The sequence below is a fragment of the Schistocerca gregaria genome, chromosome 8 (assembly GCF_023897955.1).
Source record: "Schistocerca gregaria isolate iqSchGreg1 chromosome 8, iqSchGreg1.2, whole genome shotgun sequence".
Taxonomy (NCBI): Eukaryota; Metazoa; Arthropoda; class Insecta; order Orthoptera; family Acrididae; genus Schistocerca; species Schistocerca gregaria.
Window position 1 is genome coordinate 327051467 of NC_064927.1, and position 20460 is coordinate 327071926.

General features: G+C 37.8%; 1 protein-coding gene across 1 annotated transcript in view; it reads left to right on the plus strand.

The window, feature by feature from the left end:
- LOC126285175 (uncharacterized) overlaps positions 1-2255 on the plus strand; it is a 54070-nt gene extending 51815 nt beyond the window's left edge. The window contains exon 4 of the mRNA XM_049984484.1: positions 2199-2255. Within this exon, the coding sequence (XP_049840441.1) occupies positions 2199-2255 (57 nt within the window). The remainder of the gene's footprint in view (positions 1-2198) is intronic.
- Positions 2256-20460: the final 18205 nt, after the last annotated feature.

A 20460-nucleotide genomic window follows, 5' to 3' on the forward strand; every position in this document is an offset into this window, starting at 1 on the left:
TACAATAAGCAGTCGTGTATGGCTCCTGTATCATGTGGTTAACTAGCTTTTCCATGGTTTACAATCAGTCCAGTATGAATCTGATTGCTAATCTATCGCTCTTTCTAAGTTAATCGACGCAGCACAATCCACAGTGGGAGTGAGACGTCACGTATGGATGTCAACAGGCAGAAGCGGTGTCGATGGCGGCGTACAGCTGCTCCTGGCTGGAGTCGAGCGCGGCCTTCAAGCGCGCCCTCCGGCTGCTGCTGTGCCGCGCCCAGAAGCGCCTCGTCCTCACTGCCGGCTACTGCTACCCTATCGACAGGGCCGCGTTCCTCTCGGTCAGTAACACCTTAGCTGGTCCTTAACCTGCGCGCTCTACTATATATGATGTGTTGAACTGCAGGGATCTTCACGTGCCAACCAAAGTTGTTCATAATACGTTCCTTGCCTGACTGCATCATGGCTGCCACGAAGAGTGACTGCAAAGCAAAGCAGACTCCCCTATGATTCTCCGACCATGTGAGTCCCTTAGTTTGTATTTTCCAGATATGCAGAGAAGAACAAAATGAATTACGTCAAAATTACTCAAAAAATTCATAAGAGTTCAGTTGTATTATCAATGGGGACAAGGACAAACGCAGGTGAAAATAAATCAAAACATAAGATAGAATTATCTTTTGATTACTTTTGTACACATCCTCACAAAAGATGTTCAAAAAGTCCACCTTCAGCATCAATGCATTTTGCTGCTCTTGCTGACAGCTGCTGTGTTGCTGATCTGAGCTCATTCCTACTGTCCTTCACTTCAGCTTACACATATAAAATACAGGTCAGCCCTTTGGGTCCATTTTGCTCATATAGATTTATAGACTTCGCTCTTAAGTCAACGCCACAAACAATATTCTGATGGTGTAAGATCGGGTGATCTCAGTGGCCAAGAATCGACTCAAGACGCCGGATCCAAAGCCCAAGATAAATTCCAGTGAGGTACTGTGTCAGCTGCCTTATGGAAGGTGTAGCAACTCCACTGTGCTGAAAGTACACGAAGCGTCGTTTTGGCGAAGGAATATCTTCCCAGAAATCTGGTAACACATTCTGTAGGACATCACGGTAGCCTGCTCCATGAAGAGGGTTATCCAAAAAAAAACTGGAGCAACGAGTTGGTCATCAATAATACCAGACCACAACTGAAATGTACATTGAAATGGTCAGTAAAGAGATCACTGTGTAACCTAATGTCACTTTGGTTGTATTTGCATGTGAGTGCTGGTGGAGAAGGTCGTGTGACTGACGCCCATGATTTTCAAAGTTATATGTCAGATAAGAATCAAGGCAAGGGTATGCATTCATTTGATGTTTTTGTCTAGCCTCACCAACACAATAACCACTCAAAGCAGGTAACTCTCCTCCTGTCTCATCCTTTTATGTAAGAACTCAGCAGATACTGTCTGTACTACTCAAAAACTGCTACTACATATGTCATTGGTATATGTAGAGTTAATGGCAGTATGTAAATATCCTGGAGAAGAACATATGTAATGTGAAAAGTAATACATAATAATGTCCATGTCACTTCAACCATATCAAGAACAGTGCTTGTCAGTTCAGAAGTTATTACATGGATGGTGTATTTGCTGATTAGAAAAATCTCATAAGCTTCTTGTTACATCACAAGTCATTCCTTGTTGGGCAAGTATTTCCATTGTGTTTATGGAGAGCAACAGTCTGTCACTACCAAATTGATATCAAAGATTTCTGGATCATAAACCTGTATTGTGTAATGCACTTTTGTAATAACTTGTTGTAATGAGTATTTATTTGATATTCAACACACTGTGTAACCACTGCTAATATATTTGACACATTATTTTCTCACTGATAATATTTTTTGTCGTTTTATTACTGTTTCCAAATACATTATTCTGGCTTGTTACAAAGCTTTGAGGTAGCTTAACTAGGATACATGACAACATTGAGGAAGAGACAGCCATTTCATAGCAGTTTTGGAGTGTTTAAAAACGTGGAAAACTTGATGAATTCAGAAATTTCCGCAAGAATTTGTGTTTACAAAAATATTGTTATTACATTTAGGAGTACTGATTCTTGGTGGTGAATGCTTGATACTAATGATAAGTCAAGATGGAAAATGAAATAAATAGAAATTAGGTCTTATTACAATCCTTTTATATTGATATTGTTCCATCTGTTTTCAGTTGGTTAATACATCATACTCCTACTATGCTCTGTTGGGCCAAATGAACAGACATTAGGACCTGTACTGTTCACTGTCTGCAGTCCGAAGCGAAGTCCAACAACTCTTTCAACATCTGTGCTGTTCAGTTTAACTCTCCGAGTGCACTTGGTTGTAGTTGTAAATCATTCTTTTTCTGGTAAAGGACTATTAAAACAGTTGTTACAACTACTTTTGGAAAACATAAATGCTTGTAACAGCACATGGCCCATTTCAGAATAGCCAGTAACGAAGTTACATACTAGCTATTATAAATCTTTTTAATTAATACCATCTAGTGGCTAGACAATGAAATGACAAAAGAGACATTTACAATATTTTAAGTTACTTCTTCACATTTTACTTCCTGTTTCTGATTAAAAGAGGTTGCTGTCTATAGCATTAGTAAAGTTATCATTTGTACAGATATTTTCAATCTAGTTACATAATTTGTTTCATTCTAAACTTTACGTGAATCAAAAATTCCTTCAGAATTTGATGTTAAATTGTAAAATACGAATTAAATTCCTATTTTCAGCAATGTTGTCTTAGTTAATTTCATACAAATTACATTCTTCAAAGATAATTCCATTTATCAATGTTTTGCCACAAATAGCGTAAGACTCATGCCAAATATGAAATTTGTCTCAATAAAGAATCTAAAGCTACACTGCAAATTGTTTTGTACATTGGAGAGAGGAACAGGACTATAATACATACACAGTTAGAAAGAAACAATGGTGGTCCTGTTTATATTACATTAAAATATTACCCTTTATTTATTATTCCCCTTTTGAATAAAACTGCAATCGTAGAAAACTATCATAATACAACAGTTTACCATATGAATTTTTGGTTGAGAGACCACTATTCCTCATTCTGTTGTTACAAAACTCACAGTACTGGTTACTGCCAGTCAAATGTTTTCATTGTTGAAATAAAGATTATAGCTTTCCATAAAAATGTTGTGTAATTCTGATAATATCTTCATTCAAGCACATCCAGAATATATATTGTAATACATTTCAAACATTGTTTTTCTTTGTGTATGAACGATCTTCTATTTCAACACGTTTATTTGTCTTATATGAAGGTATAAGAAAACATAAAAGGTGTTACAAAACTTATTGTTATTTTCTTGGTGCACTATTTATTACATTTAAACAAATGATTGAATTATTCATCCAAAAAGGAATGCTTAATTATGATGCATTTGATTTGTTTTCATAAAATGCCCAAATTTCACAGTTTTTAAAATTTTCTTTGCAGTGAAAGATATGAAGACACACATTGCTCACTTGTTAAATCTGTGGTATTTTAGCAGAGCTACATTTTTTCCTAAAGCTATGCCATTGGATTTTACTATGCTTATTGGTCTACATAATATTACTAAAAATGTTACATTCTCTAATATAAATAACAAATATGAGGAGATAGACTACTACATTTATATCTCTAATTCCCACTGCCAGAATTTAATTCACTAAGTGTAAACTGAAATAGGTAAGTAAGATAATTTGCTGCTTCTCTGCTCACATCAAAGGAATTTATAATTGACTTTAATGCTTTTTCATATTTTTTATTGATTAAATTTCCGAGGGTTTCGCAAACCTGTTGCCTTAGTGTACCTTCTAACGGTAATCACTGCCATCCAGTCCTTTGGTCTCTCTGTAATGTGTCTGACAGTTTGCAACCAGCCAATTATTTGAAAAGATGCACATAACTTGATTGTTTCATGAACTACTTACATTTCATTTATTAATATGGCTTCCAAACATGTTATCTCTTAATTCTTCAGAAACCATTAATACCATTAAAATATATACTTGCTTTTATCCTGCACAGGCATCAATTGTATTTAGCACACATTATGGTGCGCCGGGACAAACCAACTCTCTTGTAACCTCTGATTAAATTAGCAGTATTATTTATTGATCCCTTTCAAATATATTATACACTATTATACAGAGTCACTTTTACAAAATTTCTATTATGTGATATTGGATGATAAAATAGATGAATGTTCTCAATAGTTATTGTCTCTCACTTCTTGAGACTAATATCATTAATTTTTTAATTCATTTATGTGTTATGTTTGTCTGTAGAATGAGAAAAAATAATACTTCTATCGAAAATAAAGTGACACTACAATTTTTGCAGAGATGTCGTATTAACATCAAGACATAACTAAAGTGTAAAGAAAACAGGACGAGGATAACACAGCACAAACCTCCATTACTAAAACTAACATAAAAATGTCTATGCAGACAAAGTAAGCTCTAAATACAGGAAACAAAGGCGAAACTAATAGTTTAATGGACAACAAACGTACTTAGGAACAATATCTAGAAATAGCATATACAAAAAACAATCATTTATACAGTAACACAAAACACAAAGAATCAAGAAGCAACATTTCATAATGGGAAATGATAACACTGCCCATCATGTGGACTGGAAGTAAATTGGAAATAGAATACAATGAACAAGTACGAATTCTGTAATTCAAACTTTGTACAGTTTTCAACAAAGTCACAGTTGACTCAGCTAAAACTAAATGGATAATTAAGAACATATAGATGAAGAAGTACTTGGAAAACTTCGTGCCTTTACTAGAGGACTATTTTATTGAAAGAGAACATAGGCCTAAAGGAAAAGCCATAAAAGATCACATAAAAATAAGCATTCTTCCAATAACATTAAATGGGAATAAAGGAGTAAAACTGTAGGAAGAGCCATAACAAGCTGTTTCGTGTTTTGACTGTCCTTCCTAACTGCCAATAACTATACTGATTTTCCCGAATTAAAAAGAAATTCTTATATTCAGATGAGGATGTCCAGATTTGTGTGTGAACACACACACACACACACAGATATATATATATATATATATATATATATATATATATATATATATATATATATATATATATATATATAATGAAGGGCAAACCTACGTTTCTAGCATTTGCAGACTTAGAGAAAGCATTTGACAATGTTGACAGGAATACTCTCTTTCAAATTCTGAAGGTGGCAGAGGTAAAATACAGGTAGCAAAATGCTATTTAGAATTTGTACAGAAACCAGATGGCAGTTATTAGAGTCGATGGACATGAAAGGGAGGCAGTGGTTGGGAAGGGAGTGAGACTGGGTTATAGCCTGTCCCCGATGTTATTCAATCTGTATATTGAGCAAGCAGTAAAGAAAACAAATGAAAATATGGAGTAGGTATTAAAATCCATGGAGAAGAAATAAAAACTTTGAGGTTCGCCAATGACATTGTAATTCTGTGAAAGACAGCGAAGGACTTGGAAGAGCAGTTAAACGGAATAAACAGTGTCTTGAAAGGAGGATATAAGATGAACATCAACAAATGCAAAACGAGGATAATGGAATGTAGTCGAATTAAGTCGGTTGATGCTGAGAGAATTAGATTAGGAAATGAGACACTTAAAGTAGTAAAGGAGTTTTGCCATTTGGGGAGCAAAATAACTGATGATGGTCGAAGTAGAGAGGCTATAAAATGTAGACTGGCAATGGCAAGGAAAGCGTTTCTGAAAAAGAGAAATTTGTTAACATCGAGTATGGATTTAAGTCTCAGGAAGTCCTTTCTGAAAGTATTTGTATGGAGTGTAACCCTGTATGGAAGTGAATCATGGACGATAAATAGTTTGGACAAGAAGAGAATAGAAGCTTTCGAAATGTGGTGCTACAGAAGAATGCTGAAGGTTAGATGGATAGATCACATAACTAATGAGGACGTATTGTATCATTATTGGGGAGAAGAGAAGTTTGTGGAACAATTTGACCAGAAGAAGGGATCGGTTGGTAGGACATGTTCTGAGGCTTCAAGGGATCACCAATTTAGTATTGGAGGGCAGCGTGGAGGGTAAAAATAGTAGAGCGAGCCCTAGAGATGACTACACTAACCAGATTCAGAAGGATGTAGGTTGCAGTAGGTACTGGGAGATGAAGAAGAGCTTGCACAGGATAGAGTAGCATGGAGAGCTGCATCAAACCAGTCTCAGGACTGAAGACCACAACAACCACACACACACACACACACACACACACACATATATATATATATATATATATATATATATATATATATATATATATATGTGTGTGTGTGTGTGTGTGTGTGTGTGTGTGTGTGTGTGTGTGTGTGTGTGTGTGTGTGTGTGCATGTACGACCACAACAGATACATTTTCATGCACTCCCAATCTGTTCTTTTATGAATGTTTCAAAAACTATCAGCTAATATAATTAAAACATGTTATTATCATTAATTCAACTTGCCCATAAAATGTGATCTCCGCAATGCCTAAAGCAACAGCACATAAAAAGGAAGAAATCATTATTCAGCCACAAACTACAGTTTAGAAAAATTATTTTGGAGTAATTGCAGTGTACATCATTTACTACATCTCAAGAGTTAATTCGAAAATACCTCTGACAGAAAATTGCTTTACAAAGGCATTGTAATCACCAATACAATCACAGTCAGATAACAATAAAAAAACAATGGCTTCCCATAGTAACACAGACTGAGTAATATAAGCAGACAAGACAAAATTAGATTACTATTTAATAATGGCTGACACAATACCTTAATATTGTTAGCATATACAGCAGTCAAAGCTGTGTTGCTTTAACTTCTAGCATTTTACACATATCCAAGAAACGTTTCTACTTTATTTTTGATATTCAGCAAAAGTGAAGTAAGCTCTTTAATCATTTGATGCATCATATTTTACATGTGTTTGTTGGATATTTATCAAACAGGGTTATACAGTAGTTTATATGTTTGACGCCACTGAAGTTCTGAGTAGAAGCAATGTGATCTGTGTTTGGCTATGGTACTGTTGCCACAGTAGACGTTGTAAGAGAATCTGGTGAGAGAGTCAGGTGTTGCCCATATTACTGAGGAAATGGAAATAGCTTGACGAACACAGGGAGAATACTGTAGATGATGATGAATTGTGAAATACGGTTTTGTAAAGATTAAGTTAACAAGTGAGATTTTTTTGAGGCCAAGCGTTACTACATTGCCTGCTTATGCATAATCGTGATCTGTTTAGAAAACAAAATCCTTTAGTTTAATTTTTTTTCTTTTTTAAATTTTCTACTTTTCTGGAGCACCAAACCTGGGATGAAATCTTCTTGTAGGAATTAGAAACACCGAATCAGATGCAAAATGGAAAATGGAATACTTATTTAAAATCCGGCTGCGGTGGTCTCGCGGTTCTGGGCATGCAGTCCGGAACCGTGCGACTGCTACAGTCGCAGGTTCAAATCCTGCCTCGGGCATGGATGTGTGTGATGCCCTTAGGTTAATTAAGTTTAAGTAGTTCTAAGTTCTAGGGGACTGATGACCATAGCAGTTGAGTGCCATAGTGCTCAGAGCCATTTGAACAATTTTTTTTGTTTATTTAAAACCCATTAACAATGGTTTCAACATCTATAGAAAGGCTTCTTCAAAGGTAAAAGTGACATTCGGCTACATGTTGATGCACAGGTACATTAAAATACAGTCTAAAGTTGTCAGTCCCATTTAAAATTTCACCTGCGTAACAGTTAAAACATGCATACCGTCGTTGTTGACAACTGGTATTACCTCCCAATGGAACGCTGGTGAGCTAGATATATTTTAAAGTAACTCTGACACTACATGTAACCACTTGTCACTATTTCCTTCCGAGGTACACTTTTTATAAACATTGAAATCATGGTGAATAGGTTTAAATGAAAATTTCATTTTGAAACTTTTTGCCTGTATATTATTTGTACAAGATTTTTTTTTCGTTCTTGGTTTGGGTTATATGATTTCGTTGTTCAGAGGAGAATAAAAAATCTTTCCTGTTTACATATTGCACTCCTTTACCAATTCAGTAGTTTATCACTTGGCAAAGTCAAATATGTTACAAAAGGTAAATTTTCTAAAGATGATAATAACACTCAGAGTGTGAGTTTAATTTTTGCAGTGTAGTTTTGTAAGACTCAACTGTCTTTCACTCATTTAGCAAGTTCAGAATCCACTACCATCTCTCAGGAAGAAGAATGCTAAAAGTCAGACATGATATACTCAGAATAGTAGCAAGTCCTCGCACTGCACTTGTGCTAGGCTTTTCTATTATGCTTAGGCTTGCTTGCTGCTACGCTGCTTATTTTATGTTCATCACTTCGAGCAGCACCCAGTTTTTGTTGTAACAGGTAGACCACACAAATTTGTTGGTCCCTATTATAGTACAGATGGAACGTAATAGGAGCATTCAGATGTAGGTGCTTCTTTTATAAATTCATTATCATATCAGTCTAAGCAAATTTCAGTCTAGATTTAATTTCTATTGCAGACAGTTTTGTTTTCACAGTGCTGTGTTACAGTTGTTTGCACATTATTCTGTGCTTGGAATTTTGTTCAGCCAGACTGTATACATAAATTTAGAGAATATTTTTATAGAAACATTCTGGTAATTTATTCTTTTAAAATTTAATTAGTACTTTTATGTAGCATTTTCTTTCTGTTAGCTTGTGTGTTGGAACTGAAAGCCACATATTGTGATGTCACACAGTGTGGTACTGCATTGTTGTTGTTGTCGTTGTTGTTCTTGCCTTCAGCCCAAAGACTGATTTGATACAACTTTCCATGCTACTCTATCCTGTACAAGCTTCTTTATCTCCTAGTAACTACAGCAGTCTACGTCGTCCTGGTCTCCCTCTACGATTTTTACCCTCCATGCTTCCCTACAATAGTTTATTCGTAACCCCTTAATGACTCACACGTGTCCTACCACCGGATCAAATTGTGTTACAAATTCCTCTTCTCCCTAATTCTGTTCAGAACCTCCTCTTAGCATTCTTCTTCTCTTATTGTCTAAACTGTTTATCATACATGTTTCACTTCCATACATCGCTACACTCTTTACACATACTTTCAAATAAGGCTTGCTCACACTTAAATCTATATTCGATGTTAGCAAATCTCTCTTCTCCATGAACTCTTTTTTTCTATTGCCAGTCTCCTCTAGTTCGACCGCCATAGGTTATTTTGCTGCCCAAATAGCAAAACTCATCTACTACTTTTCGTGTCTTATTTCCTAATATGATTCCCTCAGCATCGCTTGATTTAGTCCGACTACATTCCATTATCATTGTTTTGCTTTTGCTGATGTGTATCTCAGAGCCTTCTTTTAAGACGCTGCCCATTCCGTTCAACTGCTCTTCCAAGTCTCTGAAAGAATTACAGTGCCAAGGTTTTCAGTTCTGCTACCTGGATTGTACTTCCTATCCCAAATTTTTCTTTTTTTTCTTTATTGATCTCTCAGTATACAGACTGAATAACATAAGGGATATTCTACGATCCTGCTTCCCTTTCATGCCCCTCGACTCTTCTAACTGCCATCTGGTTTCTGTACCAATTGTAAACAGCCTTTCGGTCCCTGTATTTTATCCCTGCCATCTTCGGAATTTGAAAGAGGGTTTTCCAGTCAACATTGTGGAAAGACTTTCTCTAAGTCTACGAATGCTGGAAATATATGTCTGCCTTATTTTCACGTACCAAGATAAGACGTAGGGTCAGTGTTGCCTTTCGTTAACTACATTTCTACGGAATCCAAACTGATCTTCTCCGAAGTCAGCTTCTAACAGTTTTGCCATTCGTCTTTAAGGAATTCTTGTTATTATTTTGCAGCTGTGTCGTGTTAAACTTACAGTTCGATAATTTTCACACCTACCAACACTTGTTTACTTTTCGATTGGAATTCTTATTTAAGTCTCAGGATATTTCGCCTGCCTCTTACTACTTGCTCACCAAATGGAAGAATTTGGTCATGGGTGGTTCTCCCAAGGCTGTCAGTAGTTCTAACGGGACTTTGTGACGACTTAGGTCTTTCAGTGTTGTATAAAATTCTTCATCCAGTATCATAAATCCCATTCCAGTTACACCTATTTCTTCTTCCATTTCCATAATATTGCCCTCACGTGCATCGGCCTTGTATAGACACTTAATATACTCCTTCCACTTTTTTGCTTTCCCATTTTTGCTTAAGACTGGTTTTCCGTCTGAGCTGTTGATATCCATGCTGGTGGTTCTCTTTTCACCAAAAGCCTCTTTAATTTTCCTGTAGGCGGTATTCTATTTCCCCCAATGAAATATACAACTAAATCCTTAGATTTGTCCTCTAGTCATTCGTGCTTGGTCATTTTGCACTTCCTGTCGATCTCGTTCTGGAGAGGTTTGTTTTCCTTTTCGAATGCTTCATTTACTGCACTTTTATATTTTCTCCTTCCATCAATTAAATTTAGTATTTTTTGTGTTAGCCAAGGATTTCTACTATCCCTTTTTTTTACGTACTTGATCCTCTGTTGCCGTCACTATTTTATCTCTCAAACTTACCTGTTCTTTTTCTACTCTATTTCTTTCCCCGTTCTTGTCAATCGCTCCTTAATGCTTCCTTTGAAACTCTCTACAGCTTCATTATCAATGAATTTTAGTCAGAGTCCACGTCTGCCCCTGGAAACGTCTTACAATTTATAACCTGGTTCCTAAATCTATGTTTACCGTTATCTTATCAGTTTGAAAACTTTCGCTGTCACCAGGTCTCTTCCACATGTACAACTTTCTTTCATCATTCTTAAAACAAATGTTAGCTATGATTAAGTTATACTCTGTGCCAAATTCCTCTTTCATTCCTTACTCCTAGTCTATATGTACCTACCGCTTTTCTTATCTTCCTTTCCCTACTATCGAATCCCAGTTCCCCATGATTATTAAATTTTCGTCTCCCGTAACTATCTGAATAATTTCTTTCATCTCATCGCACAATTCTTCAATCTCTGAAATATCTACGGAGTTAGTTAGCATGTACTCTTGTACTACTGTAGTCTATCTTGCCTACAATAATGTGTTTACTGTGCTGTTCGTAGTAGCTTATCTGCATGCCAATTTTTAATTCCTTATTAAACCTAGCGCTGAATTACTCATATTTGATTTGGTATTTATAATCCTGTATTCACCTGACCAGGTGTCTTGTTCCTCTTGTCATCGAACTTCTCTATTTATCACTGTAAGTTTAACTTATCCACCTCACTTTTCAGATTTTGTAAGCTACCTGCCACATTAAGCGATCTTACATTCCACCCTCCGATCTGTGGAACGCCTGTTTTGTTTCTCTTGATAATGACGTGAGTAGTCTCCGCCTGGAGATCCGAATGGGGAACTGTATTACCTTCGCAATATTTACCCTAGAGGATGCCATCTTCATTTAACCATACAGTAAAGCTGCATACCCTCGGGAAAAAAAAATGCGGCTGTAGTTTCACCTTTCTTTCAGTAGTTCGCAGTACAAGCATAGTTGATGTTACAAGGCCATTTCAATCAATCACTCAGACTGTTGCCCCTACAATTACTGAAAAGTCTGCTGCCCCTTTTCAGGAAACATACGTTTGTCTGGCCTCTCAACAGATACACCTCCGTTGTGCATTACCCTACTGCGTTACACAACACAAAATTACAGAAGACTGCTTATTTAGTTTATAGGTTGGTCTTTAAATAAGTTGTTGAAGCTAATTTACGCACAACTATACAGTGTCAGTTTTTGCGACTCATCTTATTAAAAGAAAGGTTAGCGTTGGCCGTAATATTGATGGCAGAATCGATTTTCGATCACACAGTGATCATCTTCAGTGCTGATATGTACAAATTAAACTCAGACACAGGTATCAAGGTATCAATAACCAAAACTAAGAAGCGATCACTGAAGTTATTATGATCGTTTCTCAGTTTTGGTTATTGATAACTTGATACCAGGGTCTGATTTTAATTTGTACATATCAGCACTGAAGATGGTCAGTGTGTGATCGAAAATCGATTCTGCCTTCAATAAAACATCAATATTACGGCCAACGCTGACCTTTCGTTTAATTTTACTTATATGGTCTTTGTGCACACAGCACTCCATGGAGTCGCCAATCGACTCATTTTATTGTATGGCGTTTATGTAGAAACACCATTTGTATTGGTCAGGATGACAGCATAGACAAACGCGAGAATACAGAACACCAGTAAAGTCCAGTCCAGGTTCAGCTCACAAGGTTAAGGACAAAAAATTCCACCTGTGACGAAGAATGCAGCGAGAGAATGCACGTCATGTGAAGTGAGAAAAGAATGTTATTGTGTCAATGTAACAAGCAGCATTAGTATCTGGAATTTTAGTATGGGTTTTTGAACCTCACCGTTGGGCCACTTTATCTACTACTTGACCCTTGAAACCAATACAGTGACGTTAAAACCCTATAACCTAATACTTTCTGATCATTTCCATTTACAGTAATAATCACTTACTTGCTATCCATGCCATCTGAACGTCGTGTCTCACCATAAACTCGTTAAATAATGAGAATCTTTATATCGAGTTTTCCGAAGGTCTCGCATTTCCGAGTACATGATAATACTTGCTCTCTCTTTATTGCACAGGTGTGTATTATTGCATTTTCACTACAATGACAGAAATCCACTTCTTTGTGATCTCCGTTTATTACACAGTTTTACAGTTGAGTTTCGAGAGAGTAGAGCTATTCACTTTAACTACATAAATTGTTTAAACAACCAGCTAATATTGTTCCACTAGTCAAACACTGTGAATTATTTCATTTACAATAGAGAGTGTCATACCACATTTATGTACGCTTCCTGAGATGGAAAAATACTTCATCCCCGCGGCTTTTTAAGGCTTATATCTTGATGTGTATTCTAACGCAACTGCAAGAACGTCATCCAGCTGCAATTTGACCACACGTCGTAATGAAAGTGTACTTTATAATCTTAATTCTTACTGCACTATTTCCACACAGCAGTACTCCACACCCAAAGACACATTACACTTTTAGTTTACGTCACATGATCTTCACACACAAAACAAAACAATACTTTTTACAAGAAATATTTCTTTATTACTTTCTCGACGTATTTTCTTCTCAGGGAGTGTTATATTACATCACATACAATTATCCTCAGCAGTACTACATTATATTGCTCCAAAGCCAACCTGGAAGTCTTCATTTATCCAGTTACATTCAACTGTCTTGCCAAGAGAATATGACTGAACTACTAAAAAATTCACAAAAAATTTTCTCTTCACAAAACTCTCTTCCTCTCAGTACAAATAGATTATAACAATAATTCGAGAAAACTGTGATTTTCCAAAATACAGAGTTACAAAACACGTTATCTAAAGTTAACATAATTATGTATGGTATACACCTTTTTGGAATGGAGTGTTATTTCGTGTTATTACTCATGGTGCGTGCTACCTTCTAGCCGTGGGTAGAAGCAAACAAATTCTCAGTTGTATAGCTCCTCTTGTATCGACACATGTTGTCCACAAAATTACTTATATACCAATAGAACGAACTAAAACTAATAGTATCTGAATGACATATGTTTGGGTATTGAGGCAGATGCCAACACTACTAGCTTTCCTAAAAGTTTAAAATGAACACTCAGGTAACAGATAAACGTGCCATTATCTACAGTGAAACGTGTATGACTACACAATATGAAAAAACCGCAGAAAAGGATGATCGAAGTGTTTGACATGTCGTCTAACGAAAGGAAGTTGAAAATGATTTGTTCTGATAAGATATGAAATGAGGTGCTTTCCACCAGAGCCGTTGAGGAAAGGGATATATGAAAAACACCTGGTAGAAGAAGGAACAGAATGGCACAACATGTCTCAAGATATTAAGAAATGTGTTCAGTGATAAGAAAGGAAATAGTAGAGAATAAAAAATGACGGTGAGAACGGAGACGGGAATACATCCAACAAAGAACTGAAGACAAGTGTAAGTACTGCTCCGAAAGAAGAGGCTAGCACAGGAGCAGAAGTCGTGGCTGACCGCCTCAAACCAGCCATTGTTAGCTGCCCCAAGTGGAAGACATGCTTTGTTGTTCTCCACATTTTTGGTATGTTTTGTGAATTTTACTGAAGCTATAGCGTTCATCTTTGGCACTGTAGTGTAAGAGGTCCCACAAAACCAGTTAAGAGCAAAATCGAAGCAGTTAGCAAGTTAAATTAGTTGCATTTACGCACAAACTGTGACTTCAGGTATTCCTTTTGAGTTCGAGTAAAATCATGTGAGTCAGGTTAAATCCTCTCGTAAACTTAGGTATTACAACATAACAACAAAATGTAGATGTGCTTTTCGTGTTGATTGTAGTGAAGGTCCCGCATGTCTCGTGCAAGAAACATTGCAGTATGTCGTGTAAAGAAAGGAAATTTGTACTGTAGCATCATTTGTGATCAACACAGGTGTTGCGAGGGGTAGCGACGCGGTCTGAGGCGGCTTGTCACGATTCGCACGGCTCCCCCCGTCGGAGGTTCGAATCTTCCCTCGGGCATGGGTATGTGTGTTGTCCTTAGCGCAACTAATTTTAAGTTAGATTCAGCAGTGTGTAAGCTTAGGGACCGATGACCTCAGCAGTTTGGTCCCATTGAACTTACCACAAATTTCCACTTTTTTCCAACATTGGTGTTTTACACAATTTTACTCGTAGTGTTCATAGTGGATTTCAGTGAGGATCAATATAAATAGGCGTAATTTTTTATGATTCTTTGAAGGTAAGTTGCTGTCAACCACTTTTGCCTTAGTAAACATACGTCTATGATTTAATTAACTGTAGCACATGAAATTAATATATCGTGCTAAATTCAAATTTCTCTTTCAAGAGGAGTGCCTATTGCCTGCGTTTATCATAAACTGACGTCATTTTCGAGTTTCTTTGTGGCTATAACCTCAACCAAGTTTCAGAATATTAGTAAGTTTTATCCCATAATTTTGTTGGTCTTAGTAGAAATGTCTTTTTGCATACTAATTGCTTGAGTTCTTAAAGAATTGGTAACAGTTTTAGTTTGATGGATTCAGAAACTAAAATAGTATCACAGAGCTTATTTTAAAGTTATTTTTTTTACTGTTCTGTTAAACATTACCCCAGCTATAATGCAGATTTACTATGAATGTGGTCCTCAAACGCAGTATGAGTTAGTTGACGTTCGTAAGCAGCTCAAAATCATAGTGACTGCTGTCAAGTGTTCTGAAGCTGCTGTGACAGCGTGTGTTGAGACGGCTTCGAGAATCATGTACCACGGATATCATATTTACTTCAAATACATTTCTCTCCCGTGGATCCCGTATGCTTTAGAGGAAGAATGAGACTTGCCACTACTCGTTCACTTCACTGCTATCTTTGAGATTATATTTTATTTCACACAATTTTAAAATTTGATATTATAGTTATTTTAGGGATTTTATAAAGATTTTTGGTTTAATTTAGACGTCAGGGTATTCAGGGACCTGTGGGAACTCAGGGTATTATGCCTAGCCCCTAGCCAACAAGTTCGAGGCCCATTCTTCCACTGAAAGCGAAGGTGGATCTGTGAGTCTCAGTTCATCTGTTGAAAGACTGGCAGTGTCCTTTATCGAGAAGTGCACTCAGTATGTAAGCCTGGGCTCTTCATCTAGCCTATTGAAGATACATTTCGACAGCCATTGAGGGGACGGGGTGCAACCAAAAGGAAATTGTGGTTCATGTTAGAGCAAAATATGTGTGTCGTCTGGGTCCCCATGTCACACTTGGATCATTTCAATGACATGCAAAAAAGGTAGAGAATACCACCGTTGCTCATAGAGTTTAAGCAGAGCTCTCAATTAACAGCACAGTCACCAGACCTGATTGTGTGTTCCCATGGTTCTGATTTGAGTGGAAGGATTGAAACACGGTGTTCGAAGGTTCTCTGTCACTCCTCGTTGCCACATCGTGGACTTGCGTCATAGGTTTGAGAACGATGGGTCTCCCTGAATAGGACAGGTGTGCATTACTTATTCTCTGACTACCTGTACACTTAGGGTGCAAACAATGGTTTTTTAGGTTAGGCGACTCTCTATCCGGCCCAGATAACGATAGCTGTAAGGAATGGGAAACGTCCATATAAGATCCAAACAATTGCCTACTAGAGGCGAGAATTTTAAAATACTAGTGGTTAAGTGTTGAACCATTCGCAACAAAAATTCCGAGGTTGGAGCACTCCTAAAAAGCAGTGGAACTCGCGTAATATTAGGTACAGAAATCTCCTGAAACACCAAAATTATATGGGTGATATTTTATGGGTGAAATCTAAGTGTATATCAAAAGTATGGACTATAACTAAATGGAGGTGCTGTTTTTGTTGCAACAGACAAGAAACTTAAAATCTACCAAGATAGAATCAGAAGCTTCATGCAAGACTGTGAACAAGACCCAATATCAAGGGTGTGCATAAAGGTATTGTTGGATCTTTCTATCGACCATAAGATGTTACCAGAAACTGTAGAGAAATAATAAATACACTCTTGCTTAAGTTCCTCAATCATATTATTGTCATCAGAGGAGACTTAAATCGTCCAACACTTATGGGGATAACTACAGTGTTGTAGAAGCTGAGCACAGCAAGATATCCTGCGAAACATTACTGAATGTCTTATCTGACAAGTACCTAGAGAATTTTTCACTCTGCAGAAGACTGTGCATTAATATCGAATTTCCTGGTAGATTAAAATGCTGTGCCAAAGTGGGACTCGAACCGGCCCTTCTTCTTTTTCCGGGATACTTCATTTCACTGAGCTACCCAAGCACGATTCATGAGACATAATTTGAATCTGGCAGGAAGTATCATAGGACAGATTGTTCGGAACTCTACCCATGATGGAAATGTGTAGAATCTAACAGTAGCAAAGAGGCCCGACCTCTCTGAAAGTAATATCAGTAACCATGAGGCATTTGTAGCAACAATGATTAGCGAAGTACAAAGGGCAACCAAAGGATTTATTTGTTGAGCAAACGTTGAAGAAGCAGTTGCGTCATATCCCAATTAGGAACCCTACATTTAGGTGTGGGGAAGAGCTTGCGGAAGAACTAAGGCTCAGTTTTAGAAGAATATTTCATCATCCAGTGGAAGCAATGGAGCCCACGGATATGCTAGCAGCACCAGTTTCAGTTTCCTACACAGGATTTAGTTCAGTTTTTGTCTCAAGGGCTTCTGTGAACATGCGAATTGTGTCTGTATATTTCACTGTGTAGACTGATGAGTACTGGCCTATAACAAACAGCACCAGGCTGCAAACTGTGGCTCTTGTCAGCACGAATTATGGCTGCCACTTGGGTACAGAAGTCACCCTCGACATCTAAAGAGGGCTGGCTGATTTACTGAAGACAGCTAGCGACGTTCGCAGAGCGGAGGCAGCCTGCCTCAGACGATTAAGTGACGATCTTGGATGCTAATTCCTCGACTTCCGCTACAGGGGTTGAGACGGGTAGGATCCTCTCCCCTTAGCAGGTCAGGCGAGCACAATACACAGGAAGTGTCTACGAAGATGGTTGATTATGTGTGATGTGCACATGTGGGTTTTTTTAGGAAAGAGAAATCTCTTCCTGGAACAGATTAGGTACGTTTCAATTTCAGACATGGAGAAATACTACCCGGGTTAGTTAGAAAGAAAATGTTAATATATTACTGCGTAACTGTATGAGTGTCTATGGAATGGCCCCACAACAAGTGTCGCTTATAAACGGCAAACGGCCACAATGCCCATGCAGCAATAAGGAGGGAAACCTGGCTAAAACCAAATGTTAAAAGCAATTAAATTTTATATTTTCAATTGGAATCCATATAGTAAAAGCTGGCTTTTTTATAGCGGCGAGGACATGACAATATCTACTCGATAAGTAAATGTTCTTAATGAGAAATAATTTGGGTAAAGGTAAGCGTTAAAGATGAATCGAACATGGTCATCGGACGATTTTACATACCTTCTGCCTCAGTGACAGTGGTGGAACCACATTTCTCGGGAAAATTGGAGAATATATCACGTTAGTTTCATGGTCATATTTTAGTGTTAGGTGGAGATTTCAAGTTACCAGTTGTAGACATGGACACTCAACTGATCAAGGCTAGTAGTAGGGACAGGGAATCACGTGAAATATTTCTGGATGCCTTATTCGAATATTACTTTGAGAAGCTAATGAGAGGATCGACTGATGAAAATAACCTATTTGCTCACCTGGTCACCAACGGGTCCGAAATTTTTGTTTTAGATTGCGTAGAGCAGGGATTCAGTAATCATGAAGTCATTAGAGAATCAATGAATACGGCTATAAATATGAATATAAAGAAGTGTAGGAAGATATTTCCGCTTAGCAAGAGTGACATAAAACAGATTTCAGATTGCAAGAGCAGTCAACAAGGAAACTTCATCTCCAGAACTGACAAAGAGGGGCTTCAAAGATCATACTACAAGAGTGTTACAAAGTACAATTTAGACACCTATGTACCTAGCAAAGTTGTGAGGCATGGGAAAGACTCGCCTTGATTCCATAGCTGTACTAGAAACATTGTACAAGAGCAAAGAGAGCTTCACGGCATATACAGGGTGAGTCGCGTAAGACGTAACACCATCTTTATTCCGGGTGCGATTGCATGTATCGACAAGCGCTGTTTGGTGAATCAAAGTCGACTATGGGGCACATACTTTGGTACATGCACGATAATCACAACGTTAATATTGACCGAGATAATGAGGCAAGTACATGTTTTTTAAATGGCACGCTATACTATTTTGACCATCATTTGAACGCTCTTGAAAAGACGCGTACACTGTTGTAACGTATGTTGCTATTGTGATTCAAACTTTGCTTAAAAGACGCTGGGAAATAAGGATTTACCTACCTAGCGTAGGCCGTGCATGCTGCATAGAGCACGGCAACTCGGCGTGCGCGTCGCGCGAGGCGTGTTTACAGTCTGCAGCCTCTTCCGACCGCCTCTTCCTTCAATCGTACAATATTTCAAAAATTGTTGAAATGGCTCTGAGCACTATGGGACTTAACATCTATGGTCATCAGTCGCCTAGCACGTAGAACTACTTTAGCCTAACTAACCTAAGTACATCACACACATCCATGCCCGAGGCAGGATTCGAACCTGCGACCGTAGCGATCACGCGGTTCCAGACTGAAGCGCCTAGAACCGCCCGGCCACACAGGCCGGCTACAATATTTCCCAGCGTCATTTTCAGCAAAGTTTGAATCACAATATCAACATGCGTTACATGATTATACGCATCTTTTCCAGAGCGTTCGAATGAGGGTAAATAACTATAGCGTCCGATTTAAAAAACATGTACTTGCTTCATTATCTCGGTCAATGTAAACGTTGTGATTATTGTGCATGTACAAACGTATGTGCCCCATAGTCTGCTATGATCTGCCGAAAACAACTTACCGATATGTGCAATCGCCCCCAGAATAAAGGGGGTGTTACGTCTTACGCGACTAACCCTGTATAAAGTAGCAAAAGAGACACAGACAAAAGCTGAACGGAGCCAGAATTAGCGTACGGAGAGCCATGCGTGAAGCATTATACGAACTGAAAAGGAAAATTCTACCTACAAAACTTAACAGAAAATCCTAAGAAGTTTTGATCTTCTGTTAAAATTATAAATGGACTGAAGTCATTTAATGTAACGCTCTGTGTCCACAACGGTATCGAAACGGAGGATGACGTCTGGAAAGCCGGAATACTAAACTTTTGTAAAACTAACTTCATTGTGGAAGATTGTTACATTAAATTGTCAAAATAACACCTGGAAATAAATGATCGTGGAAAAGAAAAGCAACCGAAGTCGCTTAAAAGACGAAAGGCAACTGAACCTCACGGGATACCAGTTTGATTCTGCGTAGAGGATGGAAAGGAATTACCCCTCGACCAGGAGTAACGTACCGTAGGTCTCTCCAGGAGTGAGGCTGACATAATAATTGGGAAGAAAGCGCAAGTCACTCCGGTCTTCGAAAGGGGTCATCGAAAATAGGTACAATACTAAAGATCACCATCTGTGACGTCGGTCTCTTGTAGAATTTTGGAACATGTTTTGTCCTTGGGTATTATGACATATATGCAGACCAAAAATCTCGTCAATAGGAACCGAAAATAACGGCTGTGTGAAACCCAGTTCACTGCGTTCGATCTCAAGACTTAGATAGCAGCAGATACCGGCGGCCAAGTTGATGTCTTGTTGCTAGACTTCAGGAAGGCATTCAACACAAGTCCGCACTGTCACCCACTGAACAAAATTCTTGTGTGTGACATATCGGACCCACTGTGTGATTGGATCGGAGAGTTCTAGCAAACAGAACGCAACATATCGTTCTCAATGG